At 42.3% G+C, this 16,240-nt stretch overlaps 3 protein-coding genes across 4 annotated transcripts; 1 reads left to right on the top strand and 2 right to left on the bottom strand.

Moving 5' to 3' along the window:
- Positions 1–292: 292 nt before the first annotated feature.
- Positions 293–6,419, bottom strand: mon1bb (MON1 secretory trafficking family member Bb). Its single transcript, XM_062404249.1, has 6 exons — positions 6,292–6,419; positions 5,638–5,732; positions 4,941–5,549; positions 3,820–4,612; positions 2,768–2,915; positions 293–1,512 (listed from the first exon to the last, which is right to left on the bottom strand). Exons 2-6 carry the CDS (start codon positions 5,714–5,716, stop codon positions 1,285–1,287), a joined length of 1,857 nt encoding a protein of 618 aa, XP_062260233.1. The 5' UTR covers positions 5,717–5,732; positions 6,292–6,419; the 3' UTR covers positions 293–1,284.
- Positions 6,420–8,813: 2,394 nt separating this feature from the next.
- tcta (T cell leukemia translocation altered) lies at positions 8,814–10,418 on the top strand. The gene is made up of 3 exons (XM_062404237.1): positions 8,814–9,164; positions 9,262–9,313; positions 10,094–10,418. Exons 1-3 carry the CDS (start codon positions 8,954–8,956, stop codon positions 10,134–10,136), a joined length of 306 nt encoding a protein of 101 aa, XP_062260221.1. The 5' UTR covers positions 8,814–8,953; the 3' UTR covers positions 10,137–10,418.
- A 1,066-nt stretch (positions 10,419–11,484) lies between these two features.
- Positions 11,485–15,895, bottom strand: glyctk (glycerate kinase). Of its 2 annotated transcripts, none has more exons than XM_062404216.1 (5): positions 15,758–15,895; positions 13,644–14,030; positions 13,411–13,562; positions 13,157–13,332; positions 11,485–13,064 (listed from the first exon to the last, which is right to left on the bottom strand). In XM_062404216.1, the coding sequence occupies exons 2-5, from the start codon at positions 13,997–13,999 to the stop codon at positions 12,174–12,176; spliced, it is 1,575 nt and encodes a 524-aa protein (XP_062260200.1). In that variant the 5' UTR covers positions 14,000–14,030; positions 15,758–15,895; the 3' UTR covers positions 11,485–12,173. The 2 variants fall into 2 exon arrangements, with proteins under 2 accessions (XP_062260200.1, XP_062260208.1); XM_062404224.1 differs by lacking the exon at positions 15,758–15,895 and adding an exon at positions 14,740–14,924.
- Positions 15,896–16,240: the final 345 nt, after the last annotated feature.

Below are 16,240 nucleotides of genomic sequence, written 5' to 3'. Positions count from 1 at the left end.
GATTTTAGAACAATCTGACAACGTCAGGGGACTGATGAATGTAGACAATTTTATGCAGATCCTAAACAAAAATCAATATTTGCTGAAATTAAATGTGGTTTGATAAGGACTGTTTGGCAGAGGTAAACACCCTATTCTAGTTTCATGGTTTAATATCCAATAGTGTTGCCTGAATTAGTACTACTTGTTGGGGGAGATCTATATAGTAAGTATTACTTCATGTTTTTTATTTTTCCTGAGACAATTAATTAAACTTATTCGTTACATCTCTACTTAATAAGGACACATGTACATTTGTGCAACCTGGGATTTATTTTATTATACTAGACATACTCTTTAAGACTTGAACTGACAAAACTCCTCAGTGGACACAAAGGATGAGGCTACTGTTCAACGACCATCTTTACAAAACTATTTTCAAAAAGAGAAGTACCAGGTGTCAACTGACTAGTATCTGCAGAAAAACAATGTGGGAGCTTAACAGATGATCTCCAGACTGACAGGGTTTCGACTTCCATCGATGGAAACACTGACAGTGAAGTGACGGTGCAACAGGCTGGGGTTTCCTACTTGTTTTCTACACAAAATGTAACATGAATGACACCTGATTGTTTTAATTTGAGTGGGATACAAAACAACACGTGTCTAAGCTCCGTCACAGGGACGTGCGACCGATTCATGGAGGGCGTTTGTGTGTTCATGCCCCATTATGACACATGGTGGCCCATCCCTGTTCCGGCAGTTCCAGTCGTTATTCCGGTTTATTACAAACACAGCAAACCTTCAATTCCTATTTTTTTGTAACGTCCGGATGTTTTTGTGTCATGAAAAAAAAATGTCATGCGATAATTAGTCTGAGAAAGGTAGTTTAAATAATTTTTTCCTCCTCAGCTTAACTTACACCAGAAACAGACAATGACTCGTTAATACCACATGAACGATCGGTCGTCTGTTTGATACATTCACTGTCCGTGAGGAGGATTTCTCTCATGTCGCAGTAATAAAACAATATAAAAACATTTAAATATCATTGCAGTTGTATTCGACCACAGTTCAATTTAAAACAAACTAATGCGGTTTTGCCCCCGACTGTTTTGTATCGAAAGCAGGTGATGAGGTTGCACGCTTTCTTGTTAAGGTACAGAAATAATACTAGTTTCAGAAAGATCATTCGTTCTTAAATAGTGTAAAATGTAGTGTTTGATTCCAGTAGTCTGTCCAGTCGGTCCAAACAGGGTCCAAAAATATCTTGGAACCAGTGTAGAAACTATTGTAGAGCGACTCCTATAGAAGAGTTAAGAAGCCGTTTTCTGTGGAGTCCTGCTGGTCCGATTTGCCCCCTCGAGAGCTCTTGCTGGGGTTCGGAGTGGTTGAATACTTTGGGGGGTATCTGATGAAGAGACGCTCCTCCTCCTTTTTAATCCACCTCAGAAGCTTAGTGATGGCTGTGATAGCACAGGCCTTCGTCACCAGAGGACTGAAGCATGTGTACAGCTCGAATTTGCTTGTGACCTGCGGTGGAGAGGATCACAGTTAGTAAGAGAAGCTGCAGTTTGTGACTCACTGTGTTTACATGGCTGTTAGCAGCCGGGTTACAGTCAGCCAACCAGGAAGCTGTTTTCTTACCAGTCATACAAATGAGAAACTTCCTTTCAGTAACAAAGAAACCAGAGTTTTTAAACTAGATTCTGGTGGAAAATGCAGATTTTGTTGCTGCGTACGAACTTTACAGTGTTTGTTTCTAATTGGCTTTTACAACTAAGCGTGTGGAAGAGGAAGAATTCAGACGGGACAAGGAAACGATATCATTTCACATCCTTGTGTTCGAGATAACCCAGTCCACTTTGCATTAATCTGTCTGAATACACTGGAAACCACCTGACACAGCTTTGCCTTTGTTCCACAGAATCAACCAATCAGAGGTGGTCATTTCTGTTTAAAGACTAGACTGGCACTGTTAAAGTGCCAAGATGCAATGAGAGCCGGAACCAGAGGGCAGAATAATTCACTGAGCCACAGAGGTGAGTAGAGATGATGTCAGCGGGCAAATGCATGCGCTCACACACAGTGACGTTCTATCGGGGGTGCAGGTAGGGGAGTTATTGCTCTAAAGAACCTTGTACAAATACATTACAGGAAAGCCTTAGTATATGACAGATATGACAACAGTGTAAGCTTAATTAATGAGCCAATTATTAAAACAGTAGTGGAACAGAATGTCCAAACCTTTTTCTCCCATATAAGTTGTTAATTGCCGTCACCCTGATCACTACAAGTGGCTTCCATTTTAACTCCATCACTGAATAACTGTGTAGAGCTGATAATTAAACAACCAATAAGTGGTCCCAGCTTCTAAAATGTCAGGATTTTATGCTTTTTCTTGTCATATATGATCAAATATATGATAAGACAAGATAATGAGCGGATTTTTTTTGTTAGAATGATATAGAATTAGCACTCACGTAAAAAAACGAATTGAGGAATTAAATATTGCTACCACAGTTAGAGTATGACATGCTTCCAAAATGAGGGAATCGAACTACGGATCTGCTGCATACATTTTGCAGTCCATGTACACATCTGAAAGCAGGTCCCCGAGTACATATAACTGTGGTGCGGGTCTAAGGTCTACTCTCTGAGCAACTGATAACCCTTGAACTGTTTTCAAACACACCCCTGTAAAGGGTAATCCAACACACACAAAGACAGGGTCCAGCGTGTAATAACAGTAAGTCTATAATAACGGGGAGTATGTGTTCGCACGTACCCAGGCTAACAGAGTTTCTCTCTCAGCGACATGGTAGATGAGCTTGAGCGGCCGTGTGCTGCTGTGGATGCGGCTGTGCATATACCGATAAAGGTCCAGGAGCCGCATTTTCTCCTCTTCACTGCTGTACGGTGCCTCCATCTCTGGGCTGCACACCACAACATATAGTAGAACAAAAGGTTAGAGACAGAAAGGTCATATGAAAGTCTAACAAATACAGACATGAAAACTATGTTTCAAACTATTTGGAAAATGCCACATCACAGGATCCAAAATGATCTGACAGGACACATTTTCTCTTTACATTATTCTGAACTGAATAAATAAAACTATCATTACCATGTGAAGTATAATCACATAATTTCACCTTCGGTTTCAAGGTTTCAATTGGCTGCTGCCTGTGTGTAACAGCTCAGCTCATTAGGAGATAAGCAACATGGCACGTTGGGATTAGTGGAATACAATTTACATTTCTCATAGTTTTTCCCTGTGCCCTTGTAACTGGAGGCCCGGTGCCTGAAACCCTCTGAGCTACTTAATAAACACACATGATACACAGGACACTGACATTTGTGAACAACAACCACACTAAGCTGTATTTGTTTTCTTAGAGTAAATGGGTTTCATACTTTCTTTTATATAATAAAAAGGTATTCAGTAAACAAGGCAAGGCCTTTTTTTCTTGAGAATAATCTTTAACCCCAAACGCAAAACAAAAATGCCTGTAGTCACTCAGACAGTTACTATAATAATATGGACACCATATTGCTTATAAAATATTTCATTTATCATTATGTTAACTACGCAATTACTTCCCACAGTATTCTGCCAATGTCGGAAGGTGGAGTGCAGATTCCAAGAGGGATGTTGTAAAGCGATTAGGACATGTCATACAGAATACTCCACATGTCTTCATTTGATTATGGATTACTCTGAGTAAGACCATATTCAAGTTAAGGTGATGCAGAAATGCTGTTTGTATGGTGGTGTCTTATTCATATCGGTATATTGGTGTCCATGTAAACGTATGACAGACACACACACACACACACCTGGTGAACTGAGTGAGCTGGCGGTAGGTGTCTGGCACGTCAAAGGGCTTGTACATGAAGTGCCTGAGGTCTGAGACGCCCACCTGGCTCACGCTGTACGAATGGGCTTTGGCAATGAGGCTCAGAGAGTTCTGAGCCACCATGGCCTCCTCGATCTTCCTCTTGCAATCAGCCACGGCGTAAAAGGCCTCCTTGTCGGTCGAGAGCAGCAGCAGACAAACAGTGCATTCTGGAGGGTCCAGGTAAGAAATGTATGCATAAAAGTAACAGTCCGGGTTAAAGAGCGGGAGGCAGATGGGAGTCCAGATCTCCCCCGCCTGAAAGGCCGAGGAGGCTCCGATGAGGTTGAGCAGGAGGTGGACGTCGGCGGGCTCCAGCCTGGCGTCCTCGATGACCGTCTTCTCTTGGACGATGGTGAGCAGCTGGTTCTTGGCCACGAGGATGGAGAAAACCAGATTGGGCGTGATGGCTTTCTGCAGGATCTGGCTGAGAGAGTCCCTGAGAGAGGAGGCCAGGGGTAAGCAGTGTATTGCCGTCAGCAGGAAGCTGGGGTCTGAATCGACCAGGTTGAGGAGGCCGTCCAGGATTTTCTCGGAGCCGGCCAGGAGTCTCCTCAGGTCGTAGTTCTTCTTGTGTTCGAAGATGCGGGATATGCTGGCCTGGGTGAGCATGCTGACGATCTGATAGTACACGTAGAGGAGCTCACCGCGCAGCTGCTCCTCAGACTGACGACTGTTGGAGACGCACACCAGCACGAGGGGGCCTTTCTGTAAGAACACCACGGTGTGCAGCTCTGCGGGGACGAAGCAAAGACAAATAAGAATAACTCTGAAAAACAAGCAAATGTCAACAAATGACAAATAAAAGGTGAAAGTAAAACAACATTGTAAATGCATTAATTTCCTCATTCCCCATTGTGGTTAAGACACCTTTTATTTTATTAATTGGTTATAATTAATTTGCTATTTAGAGCAAGCCAGAGCTACAGCGACCACATTCACTGATCACCCCCCCCCCCCCGCCAGTCCTCTGCAATATGTCTATACATACTCTCATATACGCTCGTGTAATAAGTTCTAATATTGCAAGCGATGGTTGGGGAATCACATTAATGCTTTCACCTGAATAGACTGAGCGGATGATATTATCTCCACTTTGGACGAAGGACACCAGCGCCATCATGACTCCCATCGTGGATGAAAGAGCCTCTTCACTACCGTATCGGGAATAGATGGGTTTGCCGGCTTCACTTAGAACAAAAACATGCTTCCTGTGCTGCCGCCAGCTGTCAGAGGTCACATCCTCGTCGCGGTTAGTCATGAAGGCAGGCATTTCCTGGGTGCCTGCCTCCATCAAGGGGGACGACCTTCCCTTCACACCTATACCTTGCTCCTCCAGCTTGGCCTTGGCCAGCACTGTAACGACAAACTCCCCAGAATCGCTCTGGCTATTGTCCGTGGTTGTCTGTCCGTCATCCTGAGTAACGCGCTCGGCCGTCTCGTTGGATTCATTGTCCGGACATTGTTCAGAGTGTTCTGTCTCCTCGGTCTCTTGTCTTTCGTCCTGGTTAGAAATGGACTCCACATCATCACTCTGCTCCTGTGCTGCCACATCCGGCAGGTGCAAATCCTCCGGCTCCTCTTTGTCCACGGTGGCACTGTCATTTCTCTCCACCGGTTCAGGAAACATGTGATTCCCCAAGAGCGAAAGAGAAGTCGCCAAAGTGTCGGCTAGAAAGAAAACAACAAATGAAGTGATGATTAGAACAGTGCTAAAAATGAGAGTATCTTTTGATCAGAGATGAAACCGGTTATTCACCAGGAGGATTGCTCTCCGGGGGCGGATCGCAGATCTTCACTCCCGGTGTCTCTCCTTCTTGATGATTGTCCCTCTCCATGATACCATCCCAGAGGCTGGAGACAGTAAACCAAACACACTATAACCAGACACTTGAAAACAAACTCGTACATTCCAGTGAGTGCAGCTGAACCGTGGATACAGCATGCATCTTAAGTCTCCTATGAATAGGAGCACTCATGATGGAGCGGTCACATGATGACAGAGAATAACCGGTTACAGGGAGAAATGCGAGATGCAGAGCGGACTGAGGAATTTGAACCAGCAGCCTGGTTCATGCCTCACTGCAGCTCCACGACCGCCGGGTGGGAGGGAACTCCGCGTCCCGGCGCTGCGGAGCTAACCTTGGTTGACTAATAGCTTAACTCACTTACGACGCTAACTGACGGCGGCGCGCGGGTTAGCAAACAATGTGGAGATCTCACTTTTTGCAGTATCCCGGATGTTTCCACAGTGACTCAGTGATTGCTAGCTGTATTTACTTGGTTAGCCCTGGCTGCTAGCGAAGCGACACACACACAAACACACAGATCGATTTCATGGCCTCGGCTTAACACTTGAGCGACGCTGGAGCGGACCGAGGTTAAACCAGCGCGAGACAGACGACAAACTTACGCGTGTTCTCGTCCCGGTTCAAGCGTCGTGTTGAATGTCTACTTCGCTGCGGTCACTTCGGTCGGCATCCCGGTGTCAGACGAGCTGTCAGCAACGAGAGGCAGAAAACAAACGCTCCTCTTAGCGCCGCGGAACATCCGGAATCTCTCATGACAAGCGCGGCCGACCAATCAGGAGGCCCGCCGTACTGCCGCTCGTTCCGCCCCTTCTGGGTACAGTTCCAGCCCTGTGATCTGAATATTAGAAATACTCTGTGTTTTTTTTTTACTGACATTTGACATTTGAGAATGGCTTGTTCTGTCCTTATGTATGTTTGTGGGGGCAAGATGAATACGTTTTGCACATAGAGTTAATATCTGCTTTGAAGACAACTCTCCCTTGCATTTATTTTTAATTGTTAATTTATCAAGTTTTATGATGATTTCTTTAATGGCTTGTATTGAGCTGGGTTACAGAGTTTTTACTTTTCAAAATGTGTTAACTTGGATCCGAGGATTGTGTTGGTTGATTGACACATCTCTGAAATAGCCAAAGTGCAATGTATGAAAAAATAGCACCAGTTAAGTAAATGATTCAACTTTATATTCAAACCACATCTCTGAAAAGACTGCGGTCAAGCCAGCCGACACTCGAGTCTCTGTGGTTAAATCAGCCGACACAAAATTCTACTGCACCCTTATACTGATATTTATGGTAAACGCATCCGAACTGCCCAGAATGGGAACAGGGATATTTCAAAGTACACTAAAAACTGTTTGCTCAATAATTCCAGAAAGAGACTGACATGCCTGTGTTCAGGACCTCTCAGACTACCCACACACTGAATATTATACATTTTTACTGTATAAATTAAGAGATATTTCAAAGTAAAGTCCAACATTTCCACTGTGGAATACATCATTTCTGGATATTTCAGAGTACTATAAAAATACTTTTCCCAATAATTCCAGAGAGACACTGATATGACTGTGTTCAGGAGCTCTCAGACTACCCACACACAGAATATTAGACATTTTTACTGTTTAAATTAAGAGATATTTAAAAGTAAAGTCCAACATTTCCACTGTGGAATACATCATTTCTGGATATTTCAAAGTACTATAAAAATACTTTCCCCAATAATTCCAGAGAGACACTGATATGACTGTGTTCAGGAGCTCTCAGATTACCCACACACTCAATATCAGACCTTTTTACTGTATAACTTAAGATATATATTAAAGTAAAGTCAAACATGTGCCCAATCAAATCGGTTAATTTCTGGATATTTCACAGTACTATAAAAACTGGTTGCCCAATAATTCCAGACTGAGACTGATATGCCTGTGTTCAGGACCTCTCAGGCTACCCACACAATGAATATTAGACATTTTTACTGTATAGATTAAGATATTTTTCAAACAAAGTAAAAAATTATTGAGTGTGTGGGTAGCCTGAGAGGTCCTGAACACAGCCATATCAGTCTCACTCTGGAATTATTGGGCAAAGTATTTTTATAGTACTTTGAGATATCCAGAAATGAACCGATTTGGTTTGGCACATGTTTGACTTTACTTTGAAAAATCTCTTAATCTATACAGTAAAAATGTCTGATATTGATTGTGTGGGTAGCCTGAGAGGTCCTGAACACAATCATATCAGTGTCTGTCTAGAATTATTGGGAAAAGTATTTTTATATTACTTTGAAATATCCAGAAATGATCTATTACACAGTAGAAATGTTGCACTATACTTTGAAAAATCTCTTAATCTATACAGTAAAAATGTCTAATATTCAGTGTGTGGGTAGCCTGAGAGGTCCTGAACACAGGCATATCTGTCTCAGTCTGGAATTATTGGGCAAACAGTTTTTATAGTACTTTGACATATCCAGAAATGATCTATTACACAGTAGAAATGTTGGACTTTACTTTGAAAAATCTCTTAATCTATACAGTAAAAATGTCTAATATTGAGTGTGTGGGTAGTCTGAGAGGTGTCTCTCTGGAATTATTTAGCAAACTGTTTTTATAGTACTTTGAAATATCCCTGTTCCCGTTCTGGGCGGTTACCATAAACCGGCCAGATGCGTTTACCATAAATATCAGTATATGGGTGCAGTTGAATTTCTGTGTCGGCTGAGTTGACCATAGAGACTCGAGTGTCGGCTGGCTTGACCGCATGCTGAAAAGTCACAAAGCAAATTGTGTTTAATTTTATGAAAAACATTGACGATAAAATCCTCATTGCAGACCAACCAGGTAGGATGAACACAAACTTTCATGATATCATTTCACCACAGACTGTTTATAAAAAGCTCTCCGCTTAACATCCATCAAACAACAAAGCAACAATAAAAAATGCCAGAGGAATGATTCATTCATCATGAAAAAGTAATGTTTATTTGTTATTTGTTTTTTTAATTTTATATAATTTCAACAGAATAGATACTGTAAGACAACCTGATCCACACTCCATACCAGCTGGTGGCGGTAATATGCCAAATGGTGGCTTGACAACCGCCCATACAACCCAAAACAACAGCAAGAGGAAGAACTAAAGATGGCTACCAGGTTATCTAATGCAAGTTAGCCACAGCGACGTTTCCAGTTGTTTTAAATAACTACGGACACGAAGCCCAGTCGGTTGGTGTTCACCCTCGTTAGCTGGAGAGCCTGACACGATGGAGGAGCCGTGGGACTTTGAGTTCTTGTCCCGCATCGCGGACAGCTGTCTGTCGTTCCTCACCGAGTTCGTGGACGACTGGCTCGCCAACGACATGAGAGTTTGCATATTCAAGATCTTACTCAGCTGGTTGATTGTCAGTCTCATCGCCATTCACTTTGCGTGGAAAGTCTACGGGAACACGGTAAACGACATGTATTACCGACAAGGTGAGTGTGTCTGTCTGTGTCCGCGTCGCTGGACGAGTGTTAGCCACGTTAGCCTCACCTATGTGTGTGTGTGTGTGTGTGTGTGTTTGTGTTGAAGGGACCGGACAGAACGGAGGGACCCCCGACACAGCCCCACATCTGAGGGGATGGTAGGTGACCCCGCGTCCTGTGGCTCCAGGCTGGACCCCCCACCTGACTCCCACTGTCACGTACCCTCACCTGCTTCACTTGGATTAGTGCAGTTGGAGCTCTTTAGCCTGCTTTTATTATATTATATCATATTATTACACTGTTGTCTCTTATTGTGAAAAACGTCCATTTACATATATACATGCTCATGTTCTTTAAGTAAACCAGACCTGTCCATCTTATTTTATACCAGTAAGATCTTCTATGGTAGAGGGTTACTGGGTTACAGCATTGAGTTGAGACTAAACTTAACTAAACTGATACTTATACTTTACCTTTTTAAACAAGGCTACAAGGTGCTTTACATGTTTACATTTTTTTTTATGGAAAGCAAATAATTTAAGCAATTTTAAGATCACACAGCATGAGAGCACAGATGCAGAGCTATACAATGTTATCCATGAAGAAAATAGTCTGTAAGACCAGAACTAGGCGAAAACACTCCTAAAAAATGTGTCCTAGAGAGATTTAAAAGAGGACGATAAGAGAATCGCCTCAGGGAGATGGTTCCAAAGACAGAAAAGTATTGGACACCATTGGTCCTCAGCTGTTGTCAAAGGAACTGAAATGTAATTGGTTGAAAGTCCAGGAAGGGCCTTTTAAAGTCAGCAAGTCAGCCATTGTACCAAGTTTGATGAGGGTGGTTTACTTGTGTTGTAGATTTTTTTGTCCTACTTATATTGCATTACTCTTGAGCTACTTATTATTTTGTTAGTAATACCATTATTTTATTCTTGCAGGGAGAGCAAAGCCAGGGATACTCTGAAGACGCATCGAGATTAACAGGACAATTGACTTTGGACTTTATACAAGTGAGACCTGGACAGTTGAGGCCCTTCAGAGACATCCATTGCACCCACGACTGGAAAAACCTAATCTTCAGTGCACTCAAGATGGACGCACCATCTGGCGTCTGCCTGAAGAAACATGTGACCATGCATACCAACAGTCTGACACTGATATGCACTAAACTGACCATGCAGTGCTGTATGATATTTATTTCAGTCTGTTGTCTCTGGTCATTGACCATATTTTATTCTGCATAAAAGCTTGTTTTTCTTTCAAGAGGCCTCGGTTCAAGTGACAAACATATTGATGTTTACTCATGAATTCAGGAGATTTTGATAGTAGAAATTACATTTTCGCTTCTGAGACCACAAGCAAGAAAGAAAGAATTGTACTTGATTTGAATTTTGTATGGAAAGGAAGACGTATAGTATTATAAGAAGTTACAACACACAAGATCATGATGACAGATTTTTTTAAATTATAGTAAGGCTGAAAAACTCTGCAGAGGCAAGTGACTGAGAGTGCGTGATTTGCATGTGTGTAGTTACTGATTAGAAAGGCTCTTTGCAGTGGTCATTTCAATTATTTAATTCATAAATAATGCATTTGGTCTTTATGAAGACGGGTCAATGAAAATCTGATCATCTTTTATCTTCCATGATTTTTTTGTTACTTAAAGGTTCAGTGTGTAGAATTAGTGACATCTAGTGGTGAAGTTGCATGTTGCCGCTGAATATCCTTCACCTCCTTCGAAAATAACCTGTGGAAGCCTTCAGTTGCCATAACTGAAAATGTGTTTAGTTGGGACTACTGTAAAAAATTACATTTGCAGCCTCCATAGAGAGAAACCAATCCTGATGTAAAAGTATCTAAATAGAAAGGGCCCATTCTAGGGTAAAGAAAACAAGTCTTACAATTTAGATTCAACACACTAGTGAAAACATCTCAAGGATTATTTTATATTCAATTTCTGCCAATAGATCCCTCTCACCTAAATCTTACACACTGAACCTTTAACAACTGCTGTTTACCATAACGAGTGCACTTAATAAGAACGTTTTTGATCTTTTTTTCCATATAATAATTTTATTAACGTTGACTGAGCCTCCACCTTTGTCAGAGGAAAATGTTATCGATTAAAAATAAGTGGAGTATAATTATACACTCATCTCGTATATGATATCTAAGATTTTAATAACCATCGTCTTGGTGTATTCTTGATGTGATCGATGACGTTATCTTCTGTATTTTAACGGACAAACAGCCGATTAATCCGTTTTTTGGAGAAAGGACAAAGAACCTTCGCAAGAATTCTAACAAAATACAAATAAGAGAAAAGATACAACATTTCCAAGGTAACTTTATTTTTGCAGTGGTTCACACTGTTTCTGTCACTCTGGATATTGAGAAGGGAGACAGTAATAACAGCAGCTTTGTCCAGATGCTTTGCACTTTTTCTCATTTTCATACTGGCTGGAAAAGGTGGTGTGTTGCAGGGATGCATCTCCACAGGTGGGTTGTGTTGTTAGAAAGTAAACATAGAAAGGATGGATAAACTGCTGTAGTCTGCAAGAAAACTGACTTTAGAGATTTATTTTTAAGTCAGAACTGGTGACATGACATGGTGTACCTTCAAAAGGGAAATATAGGCACAGATAATGGATGGATGGAAGGATTCTTACGTCAGTCAGACCTTATAGCCAAGGCTAAAACTACGATGATTGCCTTAACAAAACAGTGCTCTTAAATGGCCAGGTCCATGATGTTCAGAACTCAGTCCAGTCTTGCAGGATTTGAACATTTCTCCTTCCCTGTGTTTTCTAAAAGTTGCTTGAACTTGGCTCATATCTTATCCTTAGACCAAGGTTCGTGCAAATTCATCGATAGTAGTGTTTGTGTAATCCTGCTGACAAACATACAACAAATGAACAAACAGACAGTTTAAAAAGCATAACCTCCTTGGTGGAGGAAATGAAACTAAAACATAATCAGTCACATAAATTATCTTTTTATTCAGATCCATCCTCGCAGTTACTCTTTGTTAATGGGAATTGGTGGAATAAACAGCATTTGCACATCCATCACATTGGTGCAAGTCAGACCAGGTACCAGTAGACGTTGCCCGGCAGAAAGACGTGAAAAGAACGTATAAGAATCGTTGTTGGTAAGGGAGTTGTTGATGTCCAGCCCCTGTGCTTGTGCTTCTTCACACAACCCCCCATCAGTAACGGCCCCTGCTGCCTCAGTGGGTCCATCTTGGCCATCGGTTCCACCACTAAGGAAGACAGGACCATTAGGCGGCAGTTGCATGCCTCTCATCTCCAGGCCAACTCGCAGTGCCAGCTCCTGGTTGCGTCCACCTCGACCCTTTCCTGTCAGCTCTACAGTGGGCTCACCTCCAGCTAGGAGACACGTGGAACCCCATCCCTCTGTGCGCCCTTCACCCAAGACCTGCAAGGTACGGCACAGGTCCCAGCTCTCCACACCTACTTCGGGCCCCAGCTTCAGCACCTCAGCGGCGATCTCGGGAGGAGGTTCCTCTGGAGAACACGCAAAGCGGGCCAGGAGGCCGTAGAGTCTGGAGACTGACTTCACATCACCGCACACTCCAAGCGACAGAACAACAGGGCGGAAACCCAGCTCTCGGGCACGGAGTCCTGCGCTCTTGAGGGCGATGCCGTTGGAGCCAATCACAACGTTGAGAACATTTTCTGCAATGTCCGTTTTATCCTTATCATCCTTCCCACTGGGATTCGGTCTCCCAAGGACCTCCTTCACCGATGCTGGTATAGAGTTCAACAGCTTGTACCGTTCAAGGACTGACAAAACCTCCTCAGGCCACACCTCACTGCAGACTGTGGGACCGCTGGCTATCAGGTCCACAGGATCTCCGATCACATCTGACAGTATCAGTGCGACCACCTGTCACGTGATCAGAAATGTGATATTCAAAGTGCAATGCTGGAATCGCTTCTTAACAATGAACAGCAGTGTCAAGACTAAAAGCGTGTTACCTGTGCAGGATGAGCATAATGTGCAAGTCCTCCACCCTTTAAGAAGGACAGGGCTCGACGCACAGTGTTCAGCTCTTGAATTGTGGCCCCGGCTGCTGCAAGTCTGCGGGTAACATCCAGTTTCTCTTGCAACACGATTGGTGGGATGGGTGCAGGTAATAGCGCAGAGCCTCCGCCTGAAAGGAATTGAACCCCCTCTTGCTAAACGTACATATTGTGTAAAGAATAAGCAACAAGAGAAGAGATGTATTCACCTGAGATCAGCACAAGTAGCAGGTCTTCCTCTGTCAGCTCACTGGCTAATTGCTTGATTCTCTCTGCTGCTCTCTGGGCGTCAGTGTCTGGCAGGTTGTGCTTGGCTCCCTCCATTACTTTGATGCGACTGTTTTCTTTTAACAACAGATGGCTGCGATGGAAATGAAAAGTGGTATTATGCTTGATCTGGTTTGATGTGATATTTTGTTTACCTTTTGAAGGTTATGCTTACTGTTTCCCATGCTGCTGTAACGTCTGCTGAATCCCATGGGGGACACTTATGACTCCTTCCACCAAATGATCCCCCACTACTCTCTCTGCCTCCGCAGCCATTCCCAGCACAGCTTTCCCGAAACCCACCAAGTGCAGGTTGTGTTTGAGTGTAAATTTTTGGCCATTGATGATGATGGAGTCCTCTTTGCGCTCTATACTCTGCCGGACCACAGCATCCGGCTGCACCGCCTCCACTGCAGCTGCAAACACTTGGCGTGCCCTCGAGTCCATTGACATTTTGCACAGCGTAGGTTTCCTCCAACCCACGAGGGCCAGCAAAGGCTGAGGCCGCACCAGGGAAAGAAAACGTGCCATGAACAGTTCACTGGCCTCGAGCACAAACGGCCTGAGGGGTGAAACACGGCAAACAGAATATTAAAAAAATTGACCACACTTATATATCATATTAGTATACATCATATTCTACAGTTACTGATCATTTCTGTTTGGTTGAAGGTCACTTTAAACTCTTGAGTAGACGTAGAAGAAACTTCTAAAACATCAAATTCTTTATTTTACACATCCTCCATGAATCTAAACATTTCACAGCAGAATCTAATAGCATGGACTCAAAGTTTATGATGTAATTGCACTAATATTTTGCTTTGCTTGTAAGGTGCACTAGATATTAGAATTGTTACAACACCACATTTCTGATACCTGAACTTTATCTATCAGCTGATACCGAGTTCAGATCTAATCCCAGTGCAATAAAACAATAATTTATATAAAGTATTCTATATTTCAGCTGTATGCCCCTGTATGGAGGTGATTGTTGTAAGACCTGACTCAGGTTTAACATAGACATACTCTTATCTATAAAACAGGTACAAATATATACAAAAGATACACCAGTTACTTCTTTAAAATAGCTGTTGAAGTGCAGCCACAGTTTAGACGAATAATAACTTTATAAGTTTGACAGTATAAAACTCCAAAACTAAATCAATCTAGGAATAAATACGCGTTAATTTCAAATTGTTCACGTGCAGCCGCAGCAGCTTTGAAACTGTCTCAGTGACTTTACAAAACAACAGCAGATCCAGGTCCAGTACCGTGGCTCTATGTGTTCCACAGAAATCCCACGTTTTAAACCACCGACAGAGGCTGACCGTCCAGAGCAATGAGCCCGACATGTTTCTTGGTTTCCTCTCTTTGTTTGTTTGTTTCTTTATCGTTGTGTTTGACGGGTTTACCGAGTTGTTTGTAGCATCACTGGCTAAAGCTAAACTAGCGGAAATTCCTTCTTCTTCTACTTCTTCTTCTTCATCGCTGCTCGGACAAGTGCTGTGTTTTCAAGCGGTGAAGAAGAAGAAGTGCTGGAGGAGAGTATCGCTGTTTTATCTGACGGAAACTTAAATACTTCATAATATGAAATCTATATTCTATTTTATATAAGACCTCTTACAGACACATGTTAATCTCTGAATCGAATAAATTCCTAATTAAAATCAGATCAGAGAAGATTAGTTGAAGGCAGTACTTAGTTTTTACCTCTGCTATGAATTACATATTAGGGTTTAAATTACATATTCGGTAAAAACAGAGATGGAATAATATATTTATTTTAATATATACATTTGATTCAATGGAAACAATTATATACATCTATAAAACATGATATTAATAACGATAAGGGTCAGAGATATGAATGATAATATTTGAAGGACTCTCAAAAGCAAAATTTAGATAATAAAGATGTAAAATGGGAGTGGTACATATATAGATTTGCATAGGAACAAACAGTTTGAACAGTTTCAGAGACCTTACTAAAAGCCTGCACTGGAACATCTCCACTGATGAGGTAAGATAAGATCATAAAGCACATTAATCATAAACTTGAGTAAAACATGTGTTAGAGGACTGCAGCCCCAAGAGATTTGTATTGGCCACAAGAAAACTAGACTTAAATAGTACTAGCACAATTCAATCAATGGCAATAGGCTGAAAGGAATTGTAGAGACCTTTGCCTGGGGATTCTGGTAATATCAAACAAACGCTCACTTGGCTTGCCACAAATGACTTAACACATTTCTCATCCAACTGTTCTTACTGAAGACTGGTGCAGCCTACCTGTTGGGTTGTAAATGGGATTAAAGCCTGTGGATTTCACTGGACGTCTGATATGTTTGCTCCAACTCTGCAGTCAGGCAGCCAGGCGAAAAATGTGTGCAGACTCTGACTGGGGTTGTGTACCCTGTGTGTAATAATTGACTCGAATGGACCACAGAATACATGAAGCACTGTGGTCACTCCGCCGCTTCGGTCTCTGTAGTTTGACTTTTTTTGGGCCAATTACTAATCGAGGACAAAGAAAGGACAGTGTTACCAGAATCGAGTTCAGTGCTGGTGGTGAACACAGTGGTAAGATTCATGTGCACAGAGTCTGACAGACTTTGGATCCATTCATGTTGAGGCACATTTCAAAGGGGACACAACCTAAAGCTGGTTCACGCTGAACTCATGTACACAGTGGAAGTAGGTGTTTTTCTCAGAACTACACATGGGGCTCATAGAGGCGGTTCTTAAGTTTATGAGGGTAGAGAGTATGACTCT

This window comes from Platichthys flesus, chromosome 2, assembly GCF_949316205.1.
Source record: "Platichthys flesus chromosome 2, fPlaFle2.1, whole genome shotgun sequence".
NCBI classification, from domain to species: domain Eukaryota; kingdom Metazoa; phylum Chordata; class Actinopteri; order Pleuronectiformes; family Pleuronectidae; genus Platichthys; species Platichthys flesus.
This window is presented reverse-complemented; position numbering and strand designations above follow the sequence as displayed.

Coding starts and splice junctions, on each gene's coding strand:
- glyctk (XM_062404216.1), bottom strand. CDS start 13,999: ATGGCACGTTTTCTTTCCCTGGTGCGGCCTCAGCCTTTGCTGGCCCTC. Junction 13,563..13,643: donor TTACAGCAGCATGGGAAACA/GTAAGCATAACC, acceptor TTTCCATCGCAG/CCATCTGTTGTTAAAAGAAA. Junction 13,333..13,410: donor GCTACTTGTGCTGATCTCAG/GTGAATACATCT, acceptor AATTCCTTTCAG/GCGGAGGCTCTGCGCTATTA.
- mon1bb (XM_062404249.1), bottom strand. CDS start 5,716: ATGGAGAGGGACAATCATCAAGAAGGAGAGACACCGGGAGTGAAGATC. Junction 5,550..5,637: donor CCCGGAGAGCAATCCTCCTG/GTGAATAACCGG, acceptor TTTTCTTTCTAG/CCGACACTTTGGCGACTTCT. Junction 2,916..3,819: donor CAGCTCACTCAGTTCACCAG/GTGTGTGTGTGT, acceptor TGTGGTGTGCAG/CCCAGAGATGGAGGCACCGT.
- tcta (XM_062404237.1), top strand. CDS start 8,954: ATGGAGGAGCCGTGGGACTTTGAGTTCTTGTCCCGCATCGCGGACAGC. Junction 9,165..9,261: donor CGACATGTATTACCGACAAG/GTGAGTGTGTCT, acceptor TTTGTGTTGAAG/GGACCGGACAGAACGGAGGG. Junction 9,314..10,093: donor GCCCCACATCTGAGGGGATG/GTAGGTGACCCC, acceptor TTATTCTTGCAG/GGAGAGCAAAGCCAGGGATA.